Here is a 24,444-nt window from a genome sequence, read left to right as displayed (position 1 = left end):
TTGGGCAGTCAGGAATAAGGGGCTTCCTCTGCCTTCTCCCTGCTTCAAAAGAGCTCACTGTTGAGTGCTCTTTGTTGAATGGGGCAGGACATGAGTTACTAATAAGCAAGAGCTGAATGAAGTTGAAAACAAAATTTGGAAATCTGGAAACCTGGCACATTTCAGCATTTTACACTGACAACACTATATAATTGGTAGTTGGTAGTCTGGCCTGTTTCCATCAATAACACATGTAATCTCTGAGACCTTGCCTGCCTTTTAATTTTGCTTAACATTGCATTCTTCATTTAAAGCACATTATCTATGCTGAACTCCAAGTTTATTTTTAGGCTGCATTCAGTTTTGTGACTTCCTTATAATCTACGGCCTTTGTTTGTATGATTATTTGCTTACCAGTCTCACTGATGCATAAAAAGCACAAGGCTTTTGCCAAATCTTAAGCCTCATGTACTGAAATAATTTCACTTGTGTTTCCTCTTGGGCACAAGAATCTATGTAAAGGTCATAACTTTTCCTTTAAAGTATAAACTTTGCAAGGTTATACAGAGTAGTTTTCCAAAATCCTTGCTCTACTACGAAACAACTTATCATCTGCCAAAATTGTTCATTATTACATCTTCTTCTGTTCGAGAAAAATATTACATGTATTGATAGCTGTCAGAAAAAAATAAATAGAGAAGACAAGAATCTATGGAATAGTCAGTTAGACAAAAAATGTGTTCTGTTTACTAAGCAGAACCACCTGAGATGAAAATGTATACTTGAAACAAAATACAAAGTATTCCTTTTAGGAAGTTCATTTTTAAAAATTTTATCTATTTTGTAGATAAATTACTTTTTTATCATCTAGCCTGCACATATTTAAGCCAAAATTTAAGCCAAAACCACACAGCAATAATTAGGTGTTTAGAACAGCACAGTATCTGAAACACATTTAGCAAAAACTGTATAACATATACTTTTCAGAAAACATAATGTAAAATAAAACTCCATTCTGTTCAAGCTGTCTGCACTAATCTTTCTACTCAGAACTTAGCTGCCTGAGGTGCTCAGGAGTTCATTAGAAGGGAAATTAAAGTAACCAGTACCAAGGCAAACTTCAGAGCCTGAAACTGAACTCAAGTATCTCAAAACTTTCCAGTCCCTGTGTCCAGTGAGTTACTCTGTTAATGCAAGAGGTCAAGAGCCATGCAGGATTAATAGAACAGTTTGGATTGGAATAGACCTTTACGATCATTGAGTCCAACTGTTAACGCAGCACTGCCAAGTTCACTGCTGAACTATGACCCCAAATGGCACATCCACACGTCTTTTAAATACCTCCAGGGATGGTGACTCAAACACTTCCCTGAACAGCCTGTTCCAGTGCTTGAAAACTCTTTTCATGAAGAATTTTCTCTTAATATCCAATATAAACCTCCCCTGGTGCAACTACAGGCCATTTCCTCTCATCTAATCACTTGTTACTTGAGAGAAGAGCCTTAGCCACACCTGGCTACAGCCTCCCTTCAGACAGTTGTAAAGAGCGATAGGGTCACGCCTGAGCTTCTTTTTCTCCAGGCTAAACACCCCCAGCTCCCTCAGCTGCTCCTCATGGGACTTGTGCTCCAGACCATTCACCAAATTTGTTGCCCTTCTCTGGACACACTTCAGCACCTCAATGTCTTTCTTGTAGTGAAAAAATGGGTTCTGTATAAGAGTTGCATTTCAGGCCAAAATGTTTATCCATAATGAAAAGCCTTATTTTTAGGCATGATAGGGATTTTTTGTTTGTAAATCCAGATAATTATGAAACCATAATTAACAGATCATTTAAGTAGAAAACTCAGCAATGCATATCCATAACCCTTATATATGCAGTGGCCTCTACAGCACATGCCATCTATCTGTACAGATGCAAAGTCTCACTCCTTTACTACATTTGTTTCAAAAATACAAGTCTGTACTTTAACAACTGCTATAAATTTTAAAGGAAAAGGAGAAGTTGGCATGAGTTTATGCAAATACCTAATGATAATGAAAATGTAGTCTGGAAAATTGATAATCAAGTTCTGCTCTTCTGAGAACCAGTTCCCTGAATCACACTTGTATCTGCTGGAAGTAACAGCGGTGAAGTTGAGACTTATATGACCAGTCAAGCTTTTTTTTTTAAAACAACATATCCAAGATAACTTCATAGAGGACTTCTCAGTGTGAAAAGCAACTGTTTGTAAGGACTTGGATTGCTCTGTCAACATCAAGAAGTAGTTTCTATTGGAATACTTGCTTTGTTCTGGAACGGAGTTAATTTAATTCTGCTTTTCCTGATTGCCCACACCTTTCCAGAAATTCAGTATAAGTCAAAAAGCAGCAAACTGTGAGTCTCTATTTCAGTTATTACTGAAATTTTATTATTGTACAGAAGTTTTATTTTCTCCTCCCCTCCAGGGAGAAGAAAAAACTTTCAGCATTTCACCAAAACTAAAAAAAAAATTATTGACAAGAAGTTCTGAAACTATACCTGCCCTCCAAAAGTTCACAAAAATGTTTCTGAAATTTCCAAATCTGCTTAAAATCTATCATTAGAAGGGTAACTGCTAAGAAAGAATCCAGGATGTTTAGGTCAGATGTTAGTGTAGAAGCCGCTTCTCATTTCCTGGCTACACTTCTCTGAAAATTTTATCACAGACGTAGCCCTTGCCTCATTTCCTACTCCCAGGCATGGAGCATAGATGTGGCTTTAATCCAGGCTTCAAAAAGAGTTTGTTCACTTTCAGTTCTGCCAAGTCTATTCATTTAACAATTTTTCTGCTGGTGGCAATCACTATCTGGTAGCATATGACATTCTTTTCTGTACTATACACTTGAACTTCTTCCTTTTACAATAGTGCCAGCTAACCTACCACTGAGTACACCCACTTCTTAGTGGATACTATTCTTATATATATAACCCCATGTGTTGGTAGAGGCTGGGAAACAGCAGGCTGAACAGCAGTTCTGCTGATAAGAACCCCTGGAAAACAGGGTGGAAACCAGGCAATGAGCCAGTGGTGTGTGCGCTCACATTACAAATTGGACAAATTACATATGGGTCCATATTAGCAAGAGTATGAGCAGCATCAAGGGAAGCTATTTATTGCCTTTGACTGGCACTGTCAAGGCTGCACTTGGACTATTGTGCACAGGTTGGTGTCTGCCTGTTGATGATGGATGTTGACAAATTGGACACATTTGTCAAGCCCAGTTTGTCCACAAAAAAAAAAAGATTATGTCTTTGCTCAATCCAGTGAAGAGGAATGGACTAAGACATGATCTAAAACCTGTCTGAAACTAGCTATCTAATCTAAATGTTACCTGAAAAGAAAAATTACAGAGCCAAATTCTTCCTGGTATCCAAATCCAAATCCAAATCAAGGAGCAAAAGGCACTAAAATGGCACTTCATTAGAAAGTTCAGGCTGAGCATTAGGAGAAGCAAGTTCATTTGGAAGGCAATGCAGCACTGAAAAAAGTTGTCTCAAGACACTGTAGGATCACTATGCTTGGAGCTTTTCAAAACTTGCCCAGATAGAGCTCCAGTTGTCTTAACTGAGTCTTTGTAATAGCCATGCTTTGAGAGGGAGGTCAGTTCAGAGATGCTCTTTCAAGAACATTTCTATTGTTATGTAATTGGAAAGGGCTTTATGGAATCAGACAAGAGATACGAAGTATAAACCCAAGCAGAATCATAAGGAAAATATTCAACAGCAACTATTTGGCTTAGCAGTGCTGAAAAGAAAAACAGTGACCACTTTTACTGACAGAAAAAAACCCAGGTCTTTATAAATTACTGTGAGAATAGCTAACTCTCAAAGTCTTACCAATGAACTCACATTTGCTTTCAACTCTGTGTAGTGCAAAGGGCAGAAAAACCATGAGTTTACGCTTTGATATGGATATGTAGAGGCAGAAAAAAAAAAAAGACAAAACAATGTTCAGCAATGCAAAATAGAACTTTCTTAATTGAAAAATTATGATTTTTCCAATATTCAACTGAAATGAGAAAGGGCATCACACAAAACTCCTCTTCAGAAGACCATGATTCTGCTTTAAGTCTACCAGATAAAGAAAAATTTTTAAGTAACCAAAGACTCAAATGTAACTTGAAACAAAAACCTCACATCCAATTCTATTTGAAACTAATGGGTTATCATACCCAGGCAGATAACACAACTGTATTAAAGCCAGTCACAATACAGACTTTTCAGCTTTCAAGTCAGTGAAAATGAAATACTGACAGAAAGTAGAAGTGAGCAGAGATCTCTACAAACATTTGCTCAATTCACAGCACTTTAACTTTCTTGCTGGCAAAATCTCGACTACTTCATTGGAATTGACATACTATTTCTAACTGTCTGCTTTCCTCAAATAAAAATTAACTATTTTCTTCTGTCAGTAGGTTTAACTTCAGGGGCACCTATCTAAGTGAAATGTCTAAGCTTAGACTTTAGATTGAAAAAAATACATTCAGAGAATGCAAATTGAAAGGGCTTAAAAAATGCAACTGTAGAGTAAAAATGCTAGTTTTTAATCTATGTCCTGGAATTTACAAAAACTAGGAGAAATCCAAGATATTGAAAAGAGCTAGTCAGAGGCACTTACTTTGATTCCTGCTGAAAGTACCAGTTTTACCTAAATTTTCACAAACTCTTCCTTTTAAAACAGAAAGATACTATAAAATCCAATTCATTTTAATTTCTACCAGCCCTGAGTCCAAGAAATCTATGCAGAAGCAGTAACTCCCAATCTTATCTCAAAACTGTGGTGCATAGTCTCTCCTGTGAGTTGCACTTAGTATAAATAATCTGATTTTTTTTTTTTTTTTTTTTAATCTGTGTAAGTGAAGAATGTAGTGGAAAATGAATACCACACTGTTTTTTTTCAGGTGGGAAATGCATTTTCCCCACTTTACAAGTTAATAGACAGATTTTTCTGATCATTTTCAGTATTTTGTTTAGAAAAAGAAGGTTAAATATAAGCCATATAATGACAGTCACAGCCCTGTTCAGCAGTGTCAAATAGCGAGATATTTCACTGTGACTTTTTTTCTTAAGATAGAGTAAATCCTCCTGAAAATGTCAGTAGAAACAAATCTGAAATTTTTAGCTTTTTCACCTATCATGGTTTGAGTTGGTTTACAGGTGGAGCTACCTAGGAAAAAAACCATGAGTTTCATGTTTCCTGATCTCTAACCTATTAAGGAATATGTACTTTAATTATTCTGTGATATTCATTAACATGAAATAGACACAGAGAAACAGTGAGGTAATTTCAAGTGCAGAACATCTTTAAAGAGCCTACAGAACTGAGTAGTCAGAGAATAAAAAGGCCCTAAACACGGTGAATTTACTTACTTACTTACAAAAGAAATCTTTTTTCACACTGAGAAAAATACTACTGCCTCTCAATCACTGAAGCGTTTATTTATCAAAATAATACTCTTACTGAATTCACAAAAAAAAAACAAAAAACCCCACCACAAGATGGCCAAAATCTGAATCCTAGGTTAAAAGGGCACAGACACAGTTAAAATAAGTTCACACATATGGAACATTATATCTTTGGATAGCTTTCCATGAAAAAATACTGTAAAATTCATGTATTTTTAATCTAAGTGCATATATATTCTAAATCTAAGTGAATTATACTGACTGTGCCTAAAATGCTAAAGAGAAGAAAAAGAGCTAAGAGAATGGAAAGAAAGGAGTGTGGCTGCTAAATGATCTTGCCCTTGGTTTATACCAGTGCTGCTGCTCACTTATAATTCAGGTGGGAAAAGACAACTACATCAGAGCTAATGAGCATCCAAAACTACCAGATCTCTGTTTCAGTCTCTCTTTTCCATGTAAGGGAGCAAGGTAAAGATGTCCTGTTAAGACCTAACATCATTTGCCTCAGGCTGGAGAATGAACCCAAATATTCTCTGCTGGTGGAAACCTTGTAACAGGCTATTCTTAGAAGTAAAATACATGCCCAGTATGATGTCTTCAAGTTGGCCTGGATCCAGTCTTTCTTTTCCCCACTTATGAGGGCTTTCTGCAAAGGCTTACAGGTCACACTGCATCACATTTTGTTCACAGCTTATTTGACCTCCCTCACAAAATAGAAAATATTCTCCCATTGCACTCTTCCTGATGTCAGAATGAATTAATTAATTTGGTATGACCCTAAATAAATTTTTAACTACAGATGAAGTCATGTCACTGACTCTAGTTTAACTTAATACATTCAGAAACTCAGTAAAAAAAAAAAAAAAAAGACAAGAAAGAATGTGGAGAAAAAAGCCCCTGCATTTTAATAAATGAGGATATGACTCTGTAAATAAATCAACTGATAACACACCAGCTGGACAAAAAGCCTAGCTGGAACAGACAGGATTACCTTACCTATTTTTTTTTCTCTTTATAGTGCTCAGTATTGAATAAAACTGCAGCCTTTGTTTATTAACTTTGTTTACTAGCAGCAGTGAAACTGTTCTTTGTTGACAGGGGAGCACAGAACAATAGCTAAGTACAATAGTCCTGTGAACACAAGAAAAAGTGAACATGAAGAAGATGAACATATAGACTACAAAGGACTGACACAATTAATGTTATCATATTTCGGTGTGGGTTTAATGATAGCAAGATAAAGCTAGACAAGATGCATAAAAAGGAAAAGGGAAGTAGGTAGCCCCTGGCTATACCTGTTACTTCCAGTTTTCCTCAGAGTAACACAAAGATATTTACTTCTACATTTTCCTCAGCAGTTCCAACTAACTGCAAGATTAAGCTGAGAAGTGGTGTCTTTCTAATTGTTTCTTGTTTGTTAAAATTCATCTTCCACTGAATTGTTTATTGTACTTTTACAATCCATAATAGACATAAAGCTAGAAAGTCACAACTGAGTTTTAAACAGACACAATATAGTAAAACATCCAATGTATCAAGATCTTTTCCAACACTCCTTTAGTGATAATAAGAAATATGGGCATTTAAAATTAAAGATAATACCACATTGCTCCAAAAGTTTAATGGCCAAATCATTCAGACAAAGCTCCCTCATTTCTCCATAGCTGACAGTTATGAGAGTTATCACCTGTAAACAAGGAAGGTTCCTTCATAAGTCCATATGGAAACTACTCTACACCTTTGAATACTTTCACACCACTGTTTTATTTCAATGTAATTGAGAAGATTCTAACTATTCTTTGCTGGATCTTATTTCAAATCCTACATTACAACAGAAGTTCTCACAACTTTCATGCAAATATTATGGTGATTACACTGGGGGATTTTTCCTCATTCTCCATAGCTGCTCATGTTGTTATAAAAAAAAAGAATTAGAAAATCATTTCTTAAACCATTGTGAGTCTGTCTATTCCTATTGTGTTCTTCTCATTTGACTCTAAAATAAACATTCTCAGTTAAATTTTTAATTCTTTCTCCCTAAAAAAATTCTTCATTTTTCCTTTAATAGATTTTGTCATCTAGTTCTTTACCTTCTCCAGCTGCACTGGACATATCAGTATGGCTCTGGTTTTAATGTTTAAACATCAAGTGGGTAAGCTAAATCCATACTGTTACACACAACAGTGGTAGTAGTTTTCCTTCTGCTCTTTATCCTTGTGACAAGGCCAACACCTCCCAGGTAATTTTAGATCTCATTTAAAGTAAGATTAACCATGCCAGTTGAAATTGAAAAAGTGCCTGACTCTCCAAGGAAACTCTCCAAGTTCACTCCACAACTGCATTCATCCAGTTAAAATATTTTATCTCCAGTTCCACGGCCTTGTCCCTGTGTTTGCAATCCACACTATCCCAAAGGAGCTGCTTTGATAAAGTGCTGAAGCTGTAAGAACTGAGCCTCAGCTGACAATGAAGATCAGGAGCAAGCAGTTGAACTCACAGTAAAAGTAGGCTGCCAGGAAGTGTATCTGTGACAAAGCACAAGACCAGAACCTTTAAAGTTGGGCATATATGCACCATCATTGCATTTATATTTCATCCCAGTTATAGTAAGTAAAAGAAATTACAAGACTGTAGATTAAAAATAACAGATAATTATGGTCAATTTTTTTTTAACTAACTCATTACAAAAAAAAAAGATGTAAGCAGTCAATCTGCATGTTTTACTTTACATCCAGATACCTTCAACTTCACTTAAATAATTTCTGCCAATTCTGATAGGAAAACGCAATTGTCTCAAAGACAATTGTGTTTCAAGTTTGGAAAAATAGTCAATAGTGACAGAAGAAAACGTTTAGAACTCTCTCATTTAAGGGTAACAATGCAACATAAGCTCAAGCTTTACTGAATTTTAAAAAGGACACCATCAGAGACATTTCAAGAGGTGATACTATTTGAATCTTCAGTCCTACTGATACCATAATATTATCATGTATTACTACTGCTAAGTACTTTGGAGAATTGAAAGTGGAGTTTTCAGACTGTGCATAGGAACAGTGAGCCTTTCTTTCTGCATTCAGTCTCATATTGATGACAACCAGCATCTGTCCTTAATTTCTATGAGTGAAGGCACAATGGACAGGGAAAATCTATAGCATGTATATTGCTGTAAAATAAGCTCATCAGGCATGGCATTATCCACATCTAGAATCATGACACTCTCAATTACCACCACTTGCAGTAGTCTATCTATTAGAGAATCCCAACCAGAAACCAAAATGTCTGTAGACCAGTAAGTCAATCAACCATAAAAGATCCCCAGGTAAAAAAAAAGTAAAAAAGGGTCAGAGCTCCTTGCTGAACAGAAAGGAAATAAAATCTCATGAGTTTTTTGGGTTTTTTTTAACAGAAAAGTACTTTATTATCTAGAATTAGGATTATTTTGCAGCTATTGCAGCACCCTTACTATGTTATGAGCTTTATGCAAAACTCAAGACTCCTATTGGAATATCTTCCATACACATTTGAGACAGGATGTACACAGACTTTCATATCCTATACAAAAATTCCCACCTGAAATCTAAATTCCTAGAAATACACTTGGCTTTCATAAAAGTTTTCTTTTACAGTCTATTTGCATCCTATCATTCTACTTTTTCTATCCAAAAAACATGCTGATTTTTATAGTTAAATGTTTCTTCCTGATTCACTTGAATGCTGTTTTGAAGGAGAAATATTATGCTAATGTAAAAACATTAGAAATCTAGCTGCATCTTGACTATCTCTACATTTTTGCTGATACTGCTTATTTTAGGAATTCTATTAAATATCAGTTCTAAGGATTCCGAGCCACATTTATATACATTTTGATTACTAGATCTTTATTTTTTAAACAGCCTTATTATTAAAAGTATAAAAATTACTGTTCTCTCTAAATTATTCACTCACAAGAAGTTTCACAGTTTATCTTATATTTTACTTGTTTTCATAAATGACATTTTTATTAACTTTATTCTAAATTTCCTTTTAAAACTATATGGTATTTGCCAAATGTTCCTGAAAAAGAGGTTAATTCAGTTCTTGGCAATTAAGCACATTGCAACATTATTACATTTATAAAGGGCATCTCCAGCAGAGATAGTATTTCTCATAGTAACTCGGGTTACTTTTTTTGCATCATCTGTTGACTTACAATAGAAAGCCATTCACTTCACACATTTAGTTTTAGAAATGTCAACAATAACTAAGGTGCCGTGATAAATATTTTTATCCTTACTATGAAAGGAAAAATTACTTTTTCATTAGACAATTACACACATAGCCAAAATAAATACACACTAAATAATAGGTCAGACTGCCTCAGCTCCGAAATGTAACACCTCCCGACATTGCAGTATCATGATTAGAATGAGTTCATTCCACATTGTTTACAACATTCATGAGCATTTTCAATTATTAAGTAACCCCTATCTTTTTACTTCTGTGACAGGAGTGCTCCTATCTTGATGATTTTCCTTTTCCAACAAACAGGAAATAAATGTGAGCAATGCTGGGAAAGTGAATGTAAGCAAGTCTTGGTTGTGCTCACCGTATGGCTGTCTCAACTTCACCCAAGCAAACTAGACCAACGTTTGATGATGAATAATCACCACCAGAAATGGTATTTGCAATTATTTCTGATACCTCTTGGTTTTGACTGTGCCAGTATTCTTACTGTAAAAGTAGCACCAGTGCAGCCACATTGCTAGCAGCACTCTAGGGGGAGAGCCTCTTGAAACAGTTTGCCAGTTCTCAGAAGACTGTAATTTTCCATACTGCTCACATTCTTAAAGTAACAGAAAGAAAGGCCAAAACACAAATTACTTTCATCATGCTAATGTATTTTTTTTTAATGAGGAAGGAGATCAGAGAGACAGATGTTCTCACCTGCAGGAGGGTCTTCTTGTAAGTGCTAGAACAACAAGGTGTTTAACAATTTTCCCCACACCAATTATATCTAAATCCATGCCCCCATACCTCCCCTTTACTGAAAAAGTGCGCTGAACTCAAACTTGTCTCTCTGAAGTAAAATGTGTCAATTTATGTTGCAACAGTATTTCTTCAGTTAAGATTAAAAGTATTTGATAAAAAGTATTTATTAAAAGGCAACTTGTGCTTCAAAGACTGTATAAATAATAGTTAATCTACTACTATTTCTGACAGATAATGCTTGATTTTCCAAATAACTGGAGTTGTACAAAACCCAACTAATCAGTGTCAGAGAGAAGATCAGAATTTAATCCTATATTGAAATCCTTTACCCTCTTAATTAAAGCCTATTAATTAACCTTTAAGAGCTCAGAGTTACTGGGTATACATGAGGGTTGTAAGAGAATGAAGTTCAGGACACCAGCTGGCTTGCTGCCCAGGCTCAGCTGCCCATAACCCCACCAAGTGAAGGAAGCAGCAGCAGCAGGCCCCAGGACCTACCAGAGGGAGAAAGGACACTGACAGCTCTGTGAATATCTGTTTTCCTACAAAGCTTGAATACTGTACTAAATATAAACAGATTTTACTCATATTTGTTTTAGCACAATGCACTTAAGAAGAATAAGTCTTAGTTCTGCTCTTCACCAAGCAATTATTCTCCTGCACTGTAGTTCTTATGTTCATGCATTTTATTTTTTCATATTATTGATCAGGGCACATAGATTACCATATTGTTATGCCATCATGTAAATTGCTGAGAAACCTTTTTTCTTTTTTTTTTTAATTATAAGATCTGCAGGCCTAACCCCTGAGTGGGTTCAATGCAAATCAGACTTGGCAGACTCTGGCAGAAGGAAAGCCTTACTTTATAATGTGGTTTCCCTTTGCTCTTTCTCACAGAGGTATCCTCAACTGCCATGACTTTGTAAAAAATCTATTAGCCTAATTATAGACATTGTGGAATAAGATTTGGAGAAAAAAACAGTATTTATTATCTTCCCTACTGCGAAACCTGGTCAATTCCACCTGTAGAAAATAAATCACATCCAAAATCAATTGCCATTCTTATTTTGCATGTCTTTTGTACCCAGGACTGACCAGACATCACTATTCAAAGATGACACAATACCAATACTGATATATTCCAATTCTTTCTGCTATTGTAACTAAGCTGCTACAACAGGATCTTTGTAACAGCTGGTTGCCAACACTGGAAGCAAGAGCTGTCGTTAAATATGGACACCCAAAGAAGCAGCTTATTATATATCCATCTCATTTTCATCTTTCCCTGGCCTCTAAAGGTAGAGTCAAAAGAGAGGCAAAGGCATGGCTGTGATATCACAGCCAATACCTGAACAAATCACCAGAGGAGGTAAAGGTGTGATCCTAGGATTATTGCAACTCATCAATGTTGCATGTCTAAGCAAAGAAAGAATATTCATTTAGTGGACATAGGTAATTATTATTGTAATAGCTAGGAAATATACACAATGAACTCCCAAATCCAATAGCAAATCTTTTAAATAATAGTTTCCAAACAGAACACATACCATATTTTCTTAAGAGATTCAATATAGATACTGTAAAGAGAAGAATGCAGCAACATCACTAGATATGATGAAATACAACTACAGTATGCTTGCTACTTTAAATTCACATTTAATCTTGAAACAGACAACATGCTGCTGTTGCTGAAGTTACCTGTTAATCAGATTTTTGTCATACAAATATGAGTGATTTTCACCCTGTTGGTGAACACTGCACTAGAAACAATAAAACATGTTTAGCTCTTAGGTACGTAACTGGGAGAAGGGGGTCTCCACAACTCTCCCAAAGCTGTTTTCTGACACAGTCTGTATACATGGATAAAGTATGCCTGAGATTAGAGGTCTGACTGTGTTCCTGCTGACAAAATCAAAGTCCTCTCTGCTTAATATCCTCACACTGAAACAAGAAAATCCATTTCCGACAATAAACCTATTCTTAGTAATCAGCTGTGGAACCAGAGAATATATAAATGGATGCAAAACTTCCTAAAGGATAAGAAAAAGGTGACATGTAGAAAGAGTAACTAGAGTTACTGACCAGCTTTCAAATTTTGGAGTCATTGAATCATGTTAGTGACAAATCCAAATTCCAAACAGGCCCCAATAAAAACTGGATTTTTGTTTCTGTGACAGTGCCTTTTTTTGCTCTGTGAGAATCTTCACCGTCTGTTAATATTATTCATAGATGAGACTTTGTACCCAGTAGTATTCCTCCTCACCCCAGGCTTCTGATCAACTCACCCTGGCACCATCTGTCTGTGTTTGTTCTGAGTCCAAGATACTCCAGGAGCCACATCACTACGAATTTACTTCAACTTTCTCTCTATACAGAACATAATCAGAAAAACATCTTTTGGAAGTGATAAGTATAGTCTCTAGTTTTGTAAAATCAAAATTACTTCTACTACGATGACAGAAAGCCACCCATAAGTGCACAAGTAAAAGAAAATGGGAATGATGATGTCGAAAAAGTAAAAAGATACATTCATCTGTAAAATAGAAGAGCTGATGGAGGGTTTCATGACATAAATATTTTGAGGATTGTCCTCCTTTTGGAGCATACCTGAATGTTCTGCCTAGCTGTTCAATTGTCCTCAAATCTCTAAAACCAGAACTAGAGTGAAGACTACCACCAAATAGCAAAAATCTGCTCCTGGTGATAAAAGACAATTGTCTCATCTAGTATGTCTTCCCTAGGTAAACATGGCAGAGCTCCACATCCTGTAGTCAGCCTTTTTAAATCAGTCTAGTCCCTTCCTGCCTCAAATAAATAAATAGATGTTTCATTCCTCCAGCCTTGCTGCCCCATAACACCTCTTCAATAAAGGAATGAATATTTAATTATATTTTTATATAATTAATTGACCAAATACTACAACTACTCCTTATCAAAGAAGTAAGGTAACAGTGATAATACCACTTTACTTACCCTCACTCTGGAAATTTTATCACAATCAACCACTGCAAATAATCAAAATAAAAGCACATAGCTGAGATAATAAACCCTCCCAAAGACAAATACAACATTAACTCATAGCTATCAATTATACAGAAGTGTTGTTGAAAAAAGTTGGGAGTTTAAAAGCATGTAACCAGCATTACTGAACTTTCATCTGAAAAGCTCTGTAGCTGGGAAGCCTAATTGTATTTTCAGCAAGCCTAATTGTGTTCCCTGACTCCAGGGGACAGGAATTCCCCAGATGCTGTTGACTGACAGGTCTGGTTCTGCTTTCAACCTGCAAGTAAGCAAAAACATCCACTGCTATGTGAAACTTAGTATGAAAACCATCACTGTTTCCACTGGTATCACCAGCAGCTGGAAGTGCCCAATACTTCATATTAGCATTCAGCACTACCCACAGCTGGGCCATTTGTAGAAGTCATTCCAGAGGTACAAACTACTCTCAGTACCTGCATTCAGTAGCAAACCTTAAGATGTATGGTTTAAACCACACAGGTAGCCTTTGTGAAGGGCCAAACATCTTCAGTATCCACCAGATCCACTTCTAGAGTTACTGGCATCAACTATTTTAGAACTTGCTTCCTGGTTCTGAAATTTGGTATTGGTTTGTGAACCTAATTGTTGATTTTCCAAGAATTTGATCCAACATCTTGAGGGTATTTATGCAGTTATGATGTTATAATTGATTCAACCATGATCACTGAATCTCTCCTCTTTCTTGAATATTTATTCAACATTTTTCATTATGCTCTTATCTTGATATCTCTACCTACAGTGCAAAACAAAAATATTTAGAATATTTTTTATATCAAATTACCATTCATTAAAACTACAATCACTCAGTAGCATGTACAGCAGTAGCATGTACAGCAGAAGAAATGAAGGTATCTTTTGATCATGTTTTCTTACTAACAGTTTATATGGAAACAATCTAAACCAAACCAAAATGGGAATTATTCTGGGATAAAGATACTGCTCTCAAAAAACTACACAAGTTAGCACCTTTGCATGAGTCATACCCTTACTCATGTGTGATACTCAATATCCTGGGAGGTTATTCCTCTTTGGTAAAAGCCATGCTGAGATTTTCCAGGTAAAATGTTGAGAGGATGAAATAGATTGAAAGAAGGTGATAAGGAGAAATATATTGAGGAGGGGTACCAAAGGACTGTTTTGATCTACAGTCTCATGCAAAAGGTCTAGAGAATCATTCCTGGAGAAAGTGGCTCTTAGCCTATAATACCAGGTGAGCCTAACTACAAGCATTGAACACACCAGAAAGCTCAAGTCAGCAGTTTTCATATGAAAACAGAAGCTGTAATGCCAAAACAAGCCCAAGTTAACTGTGCCATAATTGTTTTTCCCAAGTGATGAAAACAGACACTCATAACTCTGCTGTCTTGTGTGAGTGCATCCTGAACATACCCTACATTTACAGTACTACGAGGGTGGCTGCATGACTCACAGAAGCATGGCTTTAGGGAAGAGAGAGATCAGTTCCATTAAAGTCTAACTAGTTCCAACATCCTTTGATTTTATGATTCTGACTGCTAAGCTTATTATTTTCTCTTGGAAAACTCTACCAAAAAAGAACACTAACCTATAAGCATCTATTTTGACATATTTTTAAACTAGATAATGCAGAAAAGGCTATAATGTGTTGACCTATTCTTCAAATCCAATTGTATTAACTTAAATTTAAAATGTTAAGAATACAGAAAATACTGAACAAAATAACAAATATCCATGGTGGGGAAAACTGTAACAGAGTGGAGCAGCCCAGAGAGCCAAAAGAAAATACATTGGGAACTTGCCAGAGAGAGATCAGAAAATCTTTAAACTAGAAAAACAGAAATCTTGAGTTTGAAGAAGATGTCTATGAAAACAACTTTTGTGTTATTAAAAGGAATTGTCTCAACTAACTGGACCCTACATACACCAAGCACAGCCTGGCTGTACATTCTGGTTTTCACCTTTAGGTTTCAGACTAGGATTCTGTCTATGCAGGAAGGCTGTAGAACTGCTGAAATCCCAATCTTCCCTTCAGCTTCAAGCACCCTAACTGTTGCTTCATAGCATAAAGTTTTTGTGCTGGCCTTATATTCCTAATGGGAATATTATTTCGATAAGAAAAATTACCAGAGGGCAAATAATGACATAAAGCATGCCACGCAAACTGATTGAGATAATAGACACCCCATGGAAGTTCAGATTTTGGTATTTGTTATGTTCACTGTGAGAATCATGAACCTGACCACAATTCACTAATGTAATATCACACATTTTTATTTTTTATCCAATTATGAGAAGACAGTTGTTCCCTGCTTAAAGAGAAAGACGAAAGTATTAAAAAAAGTTGATAAAATTTTCTATCAACCTGCAAACAAAACATAAGAACCAGAAGATACCCTCTTTTCTTTTCTTTTGCTTAGTCTCTGCCAAGTAATTTCCACAAATGTGACTAAGAGATTATTTTTTAAAATAGAAACTTTTTAAGAAAGGTAAGAATGTGTTGCTTATGACAATATTTTCTTGGTTAAAAGAAAAAAAACAACAATTATTAAAAAGCTACTTCCGCAAACTTAAATTTCCCTCAAATTGCCATAAATAAAAACTTATGTACCATGAATGGTTGACAATTTATAGATAATCTGTGAAAAAAACTCTATACATAGTAGCAGCCATGTGTGCACTGAATAGTCATTTCTAAATTTAAAAAAAACCAGATGCCTCTACAATGTAGATCTATATTTCCAAGAATTAATGATCACCTACTTTTTTTCATATTTTCACCACAGCTTAGTCAGAGTGCCTCAGCAATAAAAGCCACTCCTCTGCCAGTTTAGTCCCTGACAAATTAGGAAAAAAGAAAAAGGTTCAGATTTCATTTAGCAATTCAAAACCATCTTATGCCAGTTCTTGGAATAATCTTAATTGGAAGTATTAATATTGCACATAAAATAGGGTTCACATCACTGCTACTCCCAGAATATAACATGCCCAGTCATTTTAAGGACAACAACATTAAATTATCATAAATAGTGTCAAGCCAGTTGTGCACAGAAGCTGGGGCCTGATCTTCTCTAGAAGTTTTGACCTTCCTAATACAAGATCTGATAGACATTATATAAATTGATGCATGATCTTCATCATCAGTTCTTCACAGAATGAAATGCACAATTCATTTTTGGCAAATAAAAATGAAAGCATTCATTAGGCTTACAGTTAGTGCCAAAATGAGTGTATAGCCTCTATGTTTTGGAAGAACACCTTTTGCCTCTGTCCTAAATGTTCCACTGGAAACTGAGGTCACTGATTCAGCTGCAGGCTTAATGTGCTTTCCTCTTATTACAAGAGTATCCCTTCTGTCTTGTTTAAGTTAAGCTTAAGCCAGCATTTTCTAAATCTATTTGCTTATCTCATTCAGACAACCTGTCATCCCTCTAGGGGTACTGTATTTCTTTAGGAAAGCAGTTCAAATCAGGATGTTGTCAGCATATTAGTAGTGCCACAGCCTGTGACATTCACAAACCCTGACAAATTGCAAAAATTAGAGAGAAAATACTTCCCACAAAGCTTTTAGGAGCTGCTCTATGTTAATGTATTGCAGCCTGTATTGTCTACTAAGCAACACCTTACACCTATATGCATATATGTATGGAAACACTCCATTCTTCAATCATATATTATTTTTTACTTCTATTTATGTTACATAACACAAAACTTCTAGAGATTTCAGTACACATTTCTGCTGTTAAATTAAATGATTGACCAATTACGGTTCTTAGCAAGCAACCAAACTTCCAGCCTGAAAATAAACAAAACTGTTTATGGGAAAAGGGAAAAAATCCTGCCATCTTTTCAATATTTGGATGTCTTTAAGCAACAAACATTAGAAACTTTCTTTCCTAAACCACTGCATAAAACCACAGGGCTCTCATATCTTGAATACTGTGACACTGATCACTGTTAACTAAAAAAGATCTAATAGAGCTTTTAAAAGGAGAAAAGACAACAAGGATGACCGGAAGCAGTTCCTATCACAGAAGGAAAAACTCTGACTCTGCAGCTGAAAGGGATAACTGTATGAAATATAATAGACTTCATGGAACATAACAGAAATGTTTAAAGGTTATACATAGCATAGACAAATTATATAACACAAAATTAGCAATTCCCATTGAAAATATCAGGAAGTAGTTTTAAAGCAGACAGAGGGTGACAACTTCTCTATACAGATAATTAAATTGTAGAATTCATTTTCACCAAGTTCTGAAACCAGGAATATAAATAGGTTTAAAACAGGATTGCAAATAACTATGGCAAACAGATTCCTTATTGCCAGGAAATAAACCCAGCAGTATGCGTGCAGCCACTGCCTCAGGAAGTCACTAAAATACCTGTACCAGAACCAGGCTATGCATATCCTTCTCCTTATGTGTGTTCTGGGTACTCATTGCTGGGCACTGCCAACATACGATATTACAACAGTGCCTTCTAGCATGGCAATTCCTTTATTGTGATTGGAGCTTAACACCATTACATAACATTCCAAGATTCATGCAAAAGAAAAATATAAGCTCCAAGTCAAACCCTTAGGCACAAGGCCACCATATCCTAATGAGGAACAACCTGAATACAACTCTTACAAAATATATACCTTATGAATCTGAAGAAATAAAAATTGGTAGGCTGATTGTTGAGCATCAAAAGCAGTTGCCTCAGGGGGCAGCTAAGAATTTCTACTCTGTAAGGATTAAAATATGGAAATATCTCAAACACTGCTGATAAAACTCATTATGAAGTACACATGTGCTGGAGATAAAAGTATTCTTCATCAAGACAAGACATGCAAGACCACTCTCAATATCAGAACAATCACAGAAACTGGGAGAGGTGCCTAACATCTGCAGGAAAGAAAATGTCACTTCCACCTTGGAGAAGCATAAGGATCTACGGAACCACAGACTAGTCAGACTCACCTCGATTCGTGAGAAAGTGATGGTACAACTAATCCTGGGAACCATCTCTAGGAACATGAAATACAAAAAAGTGATCAGGAGGCATTTACCAAGGGGGAGCCATGCTCAACCCATGTAATGACCTTCTACAATGGAATGACTGCATGAGGGGAGAGCAGTGAATATTGTCTGTCTTGCCTCCAGTAAGGCTTTTCCCATTGTGTTCCATAACATCCCCATAGAGAAGCTGATGAAGTAGAGACTGAATGAGCAGACTTTGAAGTAGACTGAGAACTGGCTAAATGGCTGGGCCCAGAGCGGGGAGATCAGTGGCACAAAGTCTAGTTGGAGGCCAGTTCCTAGAGGTTTATCCCAGGGGTCAATACTGAGTCCACTCCTGTTCAATACCTTACTGATGTAGATGATGGAGCAGTGAGTACCTTCAGCAAGTTTGTGGATGACACCAAACTGGGAGGAGTGGCTGATATGCCCAAGGGTTCTGTTGCAATCCAGAGGGACCTTAACAGGCTGGGAGAAACGGGCTGATCAGAATCTCACAATGTTCAACAAGGCAAAGTGCAAAGTCCTGCACCTGAGGAGGAACCACATGCACCAGTACAGGCTGGGAACTGCTCTGGAGGAAAGGAGAGCAGCTCTGCAGGAAAGGACCTGGAAGTCGTGGTTGAATGTGAGCCAGCTTGCCTTGAGGAAAAGGAAGTGAATGGCATTCTGAGTTGTATTAGGCAAAACCATTACCATGAGGCAGAAGGAGGAGACACTGCCCTTTATTCGGCACTGGTGAAGCCACACCTGAAGTTCTGTCCAGTTCTGGCCTCCCCAGTTAAAGAGAAACATGGACGTACTGGAGACGGTCCAGCAAAACGCCAAAAAGATAGGGACTGAAGCATCTCTCACGTAAGGACAGACAGAGAGCTTGAACTTTTTAGCCTAGAGAAGAAAAAGTTCAGGGAGGGAACCTTATCTGAAGGATAATACCTGAAGGAAGGGTGCAAAGATAATGGATCCAGGCTCTTTTCAGCAGTGTCCAGCGACAGGATCAGAGGCAATAGGCACAGACTGAAGCACAGAAAGTTCCCTCTGAGCAGAAGAAAACACTTCATTCTAGGGGTGACCAAGCACTAGCACATTATCTCTTGCCCAGAGATTTTCTAAAGTCTCCATCCCTGGGTATATTCAAAATCCAGCTAGACACAGTTGTAAACAATGGCCCTGGATCATCCAGCATGAGAAGGGGGGTTGGGCAAGATGACCTCCAGAAGTCTTTTCCAACCTCAACCATTCTGTGATTTTGCAGTACAGAATTCGTGTCCAAGAGCGTCAGACTAATCCTACCTCTGCCCGTAAGGGCACATGGTCAATGGTTCTACAAAAATAACTTCTCCAGAGCAAAAGTGAAATCTGTAACATGATACCTTGTTTTCAGACACTATTCTGCTTCCTCTCACCACATTTAGTCCTCCCCAGATTCACTGTAAATAAACTTTTTCATCAGCAAAGGCGGACAATCAGATATATATTGAAATTAGACTCAGATACTGACAGTGATTTCAAGTGGAAAATGCTCCAGTATGTACGAATAGTGGTAAAAATTTCTCCAGACATTTATTCTCCTGCCCAGTGTCCCACAGCGTTCCCTGGTACAAAATTCTTTGCAAGCCATTAATGTCAGAAAAAGAAAATTTTAGAGTTGTACCGTTAGTATTTCTGTTCAATTTTCTCCCTGAAAATTTACAATAATCACAAAAATAAATCCTAATAATTAATATACTAATGAAATTATCACAAATAAAAAGTGCTGGAAGACACTTTTAAAAGTCACTTAGACCATTCTCTTGTCCCAGCACAGGACCAGCTACACTTTTGCCTCTTCTAACAGATATTTGCCAAACCTGTTCCTTAAGATTTCCACAGCTTCCACACAAGTCCTAAATAAAGTATGGAAGCATTTTAAGTTTTCTTTCCATTAAAAGATTCTCTCTGCGAAGTTCAGTCCTCCCTAATTCAATTTAAGTTTACTTCTTTCAGCTTCACCATGAGATGAAAATGGAAGAGCGATAATTTCCTTCAATTTTTCAACAACGTTCTGTATAATTAAAGACTTGTCCATCTCCTTCATTCCCTGGGATTTTCTCTTCGGGAGGTTAAAGTAACTCATGTGTTTGATTCTTTCTTAATACATACCACATTTTTTAGACACCTAATTATTCATTCCTATTACTCTGCACTGAATTACAACTGCTCCACATAATTTTTGAAGGGCATGCTACTCCAGTGAGGTCTTACCGAAGCCTAGCGGTGTGAAAACATCTTCACAGTGCTTTCTGGCTAGTGTCTGTACATTCCTGTATGACATTAATCTCTTTCAGGATACTGGCTACAGCTCAGCTTACATACTATCATGGCTCCCTGATTCTCTGCCAAAGAACATTACCCTACACCATTTTTCTTTGTCCTGTGTCAACCACATAAACTACCTCTACGTAACATCACTTTGCATTTTTCCTTTTGAATGGCATCAAAACATCATAACCATATCTTGGGGTTTTCAGGTGTTAGCACAAGACTGGGAGAAGTGTATCTATACATTCAGTGAGTATACAAATTAATTAATTTCTTAATTATATAATAAAAACACTGAACAAAAGTGGTTCCCAAAGAGATCACCATTCAAAAAAATCCTTCCACAATAACAGTTACAATTTATAAATACCTTTTATTAACTATAACTCATCTGTTTACACTGCCCATATAGTATTTTCAGTTTCTTGAAAGCCATATGCTTCATATGTACAACGCTGGTAAGCAGAAAAAATTTTGCTGAGTTAAGGAAAATGGGAATACAAAATACTGAGGTGTTGTGAACAAACTGTAATATTGCCAGTATCTAACAATAAACAAAAAATAAAATATTCACTATTAATATTTTATACCATTTTATAAGCCCTTAAGTGAGAATAGCAGAAAGAGAGCTCAGAATAATGCATTGCTTTATAGAATATCAGTTTTATGCCCTATTTTTCCATTTTAATTCATGAAAATTTTTCACTACGTATTCGCAAAAAACATCACATCTTTCATGACCCACAAGTATAAAGGTCCACTTAAATATATGCATTAAAAAATGAATGAACATTGATTCTGCCTGGAAAATAATTAACAAGTTATATGCGTGCTTTAAACCAGTTATGCATGAGTTCAAAAGAAAATATTTCTTTTATCACACGAACTTACAAGGCATTCACCTCTAGAAGAAAGAAAAGACAGCAACTTAACTGTTTAAAGCTTAAATAACATCTGAAGTACATTTTAAGAATTTGAAAATTTAGAATAATAATTTTTTAGTTTCTCTTTATGAAGGGAGTATTTTCAGCTCCATATGTTAAGTTCTCCTCTAAGAATGAATGTCCTAGCTTTGACAGTTTCTCTTAAAACTTTAAATTTTCAGATAGCAAAAAAGTACTGGCTTAACTGTATAAAAGGTTCATGGATGAAATACTGGCACCACCAAAGTCAAAATTTCCTCAGCTTTGACTGACCCAAGATTTCACCTTTTATCTGCTGAAGTTCTGAAACTTTACAGATATTCTAAAAGCATGAAAAAAATTACATGATGGTTTCCTGGTCCTTAGAAAACTCTTCCTCCATATTATGTAGATTCCTATAGCATTCTATGCATGACCCAGACCATGCACGTGCATAGACATGCTATAAATAATGCTACATGTCTTGTCATTCCAGCTCCTCATGCACAGAAAACACATCACTTCACCCGGAGTTTCATAGATGAAACATTTGCCAAAAAACAAAACAAAACAAAACAAAACAAATGAACAAAACAAAACAAACAAACAAAAAAAACCAAACCAAATGGAATAGTAGTAACTCCTTAAAGCAATCACTTAAGTAACTGATAAGCAGAGTAAAACCTGATTTTCAGTTTTCCCTTTGCAAATGAGGGGTTGGAAAGCAATTGGTGCTCAGCTTGTAAAATGCCCTCAGCTGAATGTTCTAAATGGGCAATTATTTTAAACATACTCTCCAGGATGTTCTAATGCTGTACAGACATTACTTAATCTACAGAGAGCAGCTTACTTACGTCTGGGGCTCCTTTTCATTTTGCTGTTTTTGCTGTGGTTGAAGAACGTTATTTACCAGCTCAGTGATCCCACTAAAGGGAAACCACCTGTTTAAACAAGCAAATAATGTGACTGAATAACCAATAAAACCAAACTAGTTTAAATGTTTTCTTATCCAACGTTAGTAGAAATACACAGGCGGAAAAGCTAGAGCCAATGGGAATGTTAGCTGCAGAACTAAGTCAGCCACTAAGGGTGTAAGGGAAGTAAAGTTTTACAATTCACCAGTTCACAAGCAGGCAGCAAGAGCCTACATCCAGCTAACATGTGGATGGAGTAAGAAGCTACAGGCAGCTCTCTTACAAGCCAGTCAGGAAGCAGATGACAAACTACCTGCAGCCTATTAGGTATCAGTGAAAGCTAATACCATCAAAGGTGCAGAGAGCAGAACACGGCAAAGGTAGAAAAGTCAAGCCTATTGCATCTTCAAGGTAATTTACTTACTGTGTCGGCTGTGGTTTTTGTTCTTCTTTGACCCTAAAAAGATAAGTTTGCACAACTGAGTGCAACATGTTGAAAACAACTACCCTGAAGTACTAAAATCTGTATTCAAATGGGAAGGGAAAAGTTTCTATTTTGAGTTTAAACGATTTCCTTTAATATTTGTTGTATGTTTATATTAAGTTCTACTATGGGCTTATTCCCATTTAGTTTTAAAAATGGGGAGTGCCAAGTATAGAAAACTTTAATATGTAACTAAAAATTAAATCAGTAATGTTATATGCCTGACTTTCAATTTTTTGCACATAATACCGTGTTAAAACATTTCCAGCAATACTTTTGACTATAAATACAAAGGAAGGTGCTTTGATTATGTGAACTACAATCTATTTTTTTATTTTTATTCACAACTAAACTGCCTGTCATAGTTCACGGCCAATTTATAACATGTAATATGACATTAAAAACACAATATACTAAGCTAATAGATTAAAGGAAAATCTGCATTATATTTCTTAAACTACAGTGGTGTCAGGACCTGAAGACAACATAACTAAAAACTAAGGTGGGAAAGCTAAGAAATTTTAATCTTGAGTGAACTTTACTAGGACTTGCTTAAAGAAATACCTGGATAACACATACAGGAGGTCTGTTTAGTACTGATTAATATTTGTCCACTGTCTTTAGGAAAAATTCCATCTAAAATACATGCTTTAACTTAAGTGAGCAAGCTGATGTTCTCTTACTGAACCTGTGCTGGTTTCAACTGGCATAGAGCTAATCTTCTTCACAGGGGCTGGTATGGGGCTGTGTTTTGAATTTGGCTTGAACACAGGGCTGATAATATAGAGATGTTTGTGCTACTGCTGAGCAGGGCTTACACAGAGGCAAGGCCTTTTCTGCTTCTCGTACTGCCACACTGGTGAGGAAGCTGGGGGTGCATGGGAGGTTGGGAGGAGATACAACACCTGTCCTGAGCTGGGATGGGTGACCCAAACTGACCAAAGGGATATTCCAGACCATATGATGTCATGCTCAGTAAATAAAGTGGGGTGAAGGAGGAAGGGGGTACATTTGGAGTGATGGAGTTTGTCTTCCCCAGTAACTGTTACACCTGATGGGACTCTGCTCTCCTGGAGATGGCTGAACACCTGCCTGCCCATGGAGGCAGTGAATTAATTCCTTGTTTTGCTTTGCTTGTGTGAGTGGCTTTTACTTGACATCTTAAACTGTCTTTGTGTCAACTCTTGTGTTTTCTGTCTTTTACCCTTCTGATTCTCTCCCCAGTCCTACTGGTGAGGGAGTGAGTGAGCAGCTGCCTGGGCCTTGTTTACTGACTGGGGTTAAGCCATGACAAAACCCAAGAATAGAGACATACATCCATAGGAATATTTACATCCTCTAATTGCAGATAGTGTTCTTAAATATCAAGTTAGAATCTACCTTCCCTATATGTTCAAAAACCCAAAAAGGTTCCTAAATAGATATTCTGAATGTGTCTACA

General features: G+C 36.5%; 1 protein-coding gene across 26 annotated transcripts in view; it reads right to left on the bottom strand.

Annotated features, from left to right (window-relative positions):
• RIMS2 (regulating synaptic membrane exocytosis 2) overlaps positions 1 to 24,444 on the bottom strand; it is a 455,072-nt gene that overhangs the window by 371,401 nt on the left and 59,227 nt on the right. For 9 of the 26 annotated variants that reach the window (XM_069005296.1, XM_069005307.1, XM_069005303.1 and 6 more), the window contains exons 2-3: positions 22,944 to 22,976; positions 22,460 to 22,546 (exon numbers count right to left, since the gene is read on the bottom strand). The exons of the other annotated variants lie outside the window; for them this stretch is intronic. In XM_069005296.1, coding sequence (XP_068861397.1) covers positions 22,460 to 22,546; positions 22,944 to 22,976 — 120 coding nt within the window. The remainder of the gene's footprint in view (positions 1 to 22,459; positions 22,547 to 22,943; positions 22,977 to 24,444) is intronic. 26 annotated transcript variants of the gene reach the window in all.

Source organism: Aphelocoma coerulescens, chromosome 2 (genome assembly GCF_041296385.1).
Source record: "Aphelocoma coerulescens isolate FSJ_1873_10779 chromosome 2, UR_Acoe_1.0, whole genome shotgun sequence".
NCBI lineage: Eukaryota > Metazoa > Chordata > Aves > Passeriformes > Corvidae > Aphelocoma > Aphelocoma coerulescens.
The sequence above is the reverse complement of the archived record's forward strand: the minus strand, read 5'-3'. Positions and strand labels throughout refer to the sequence as shown.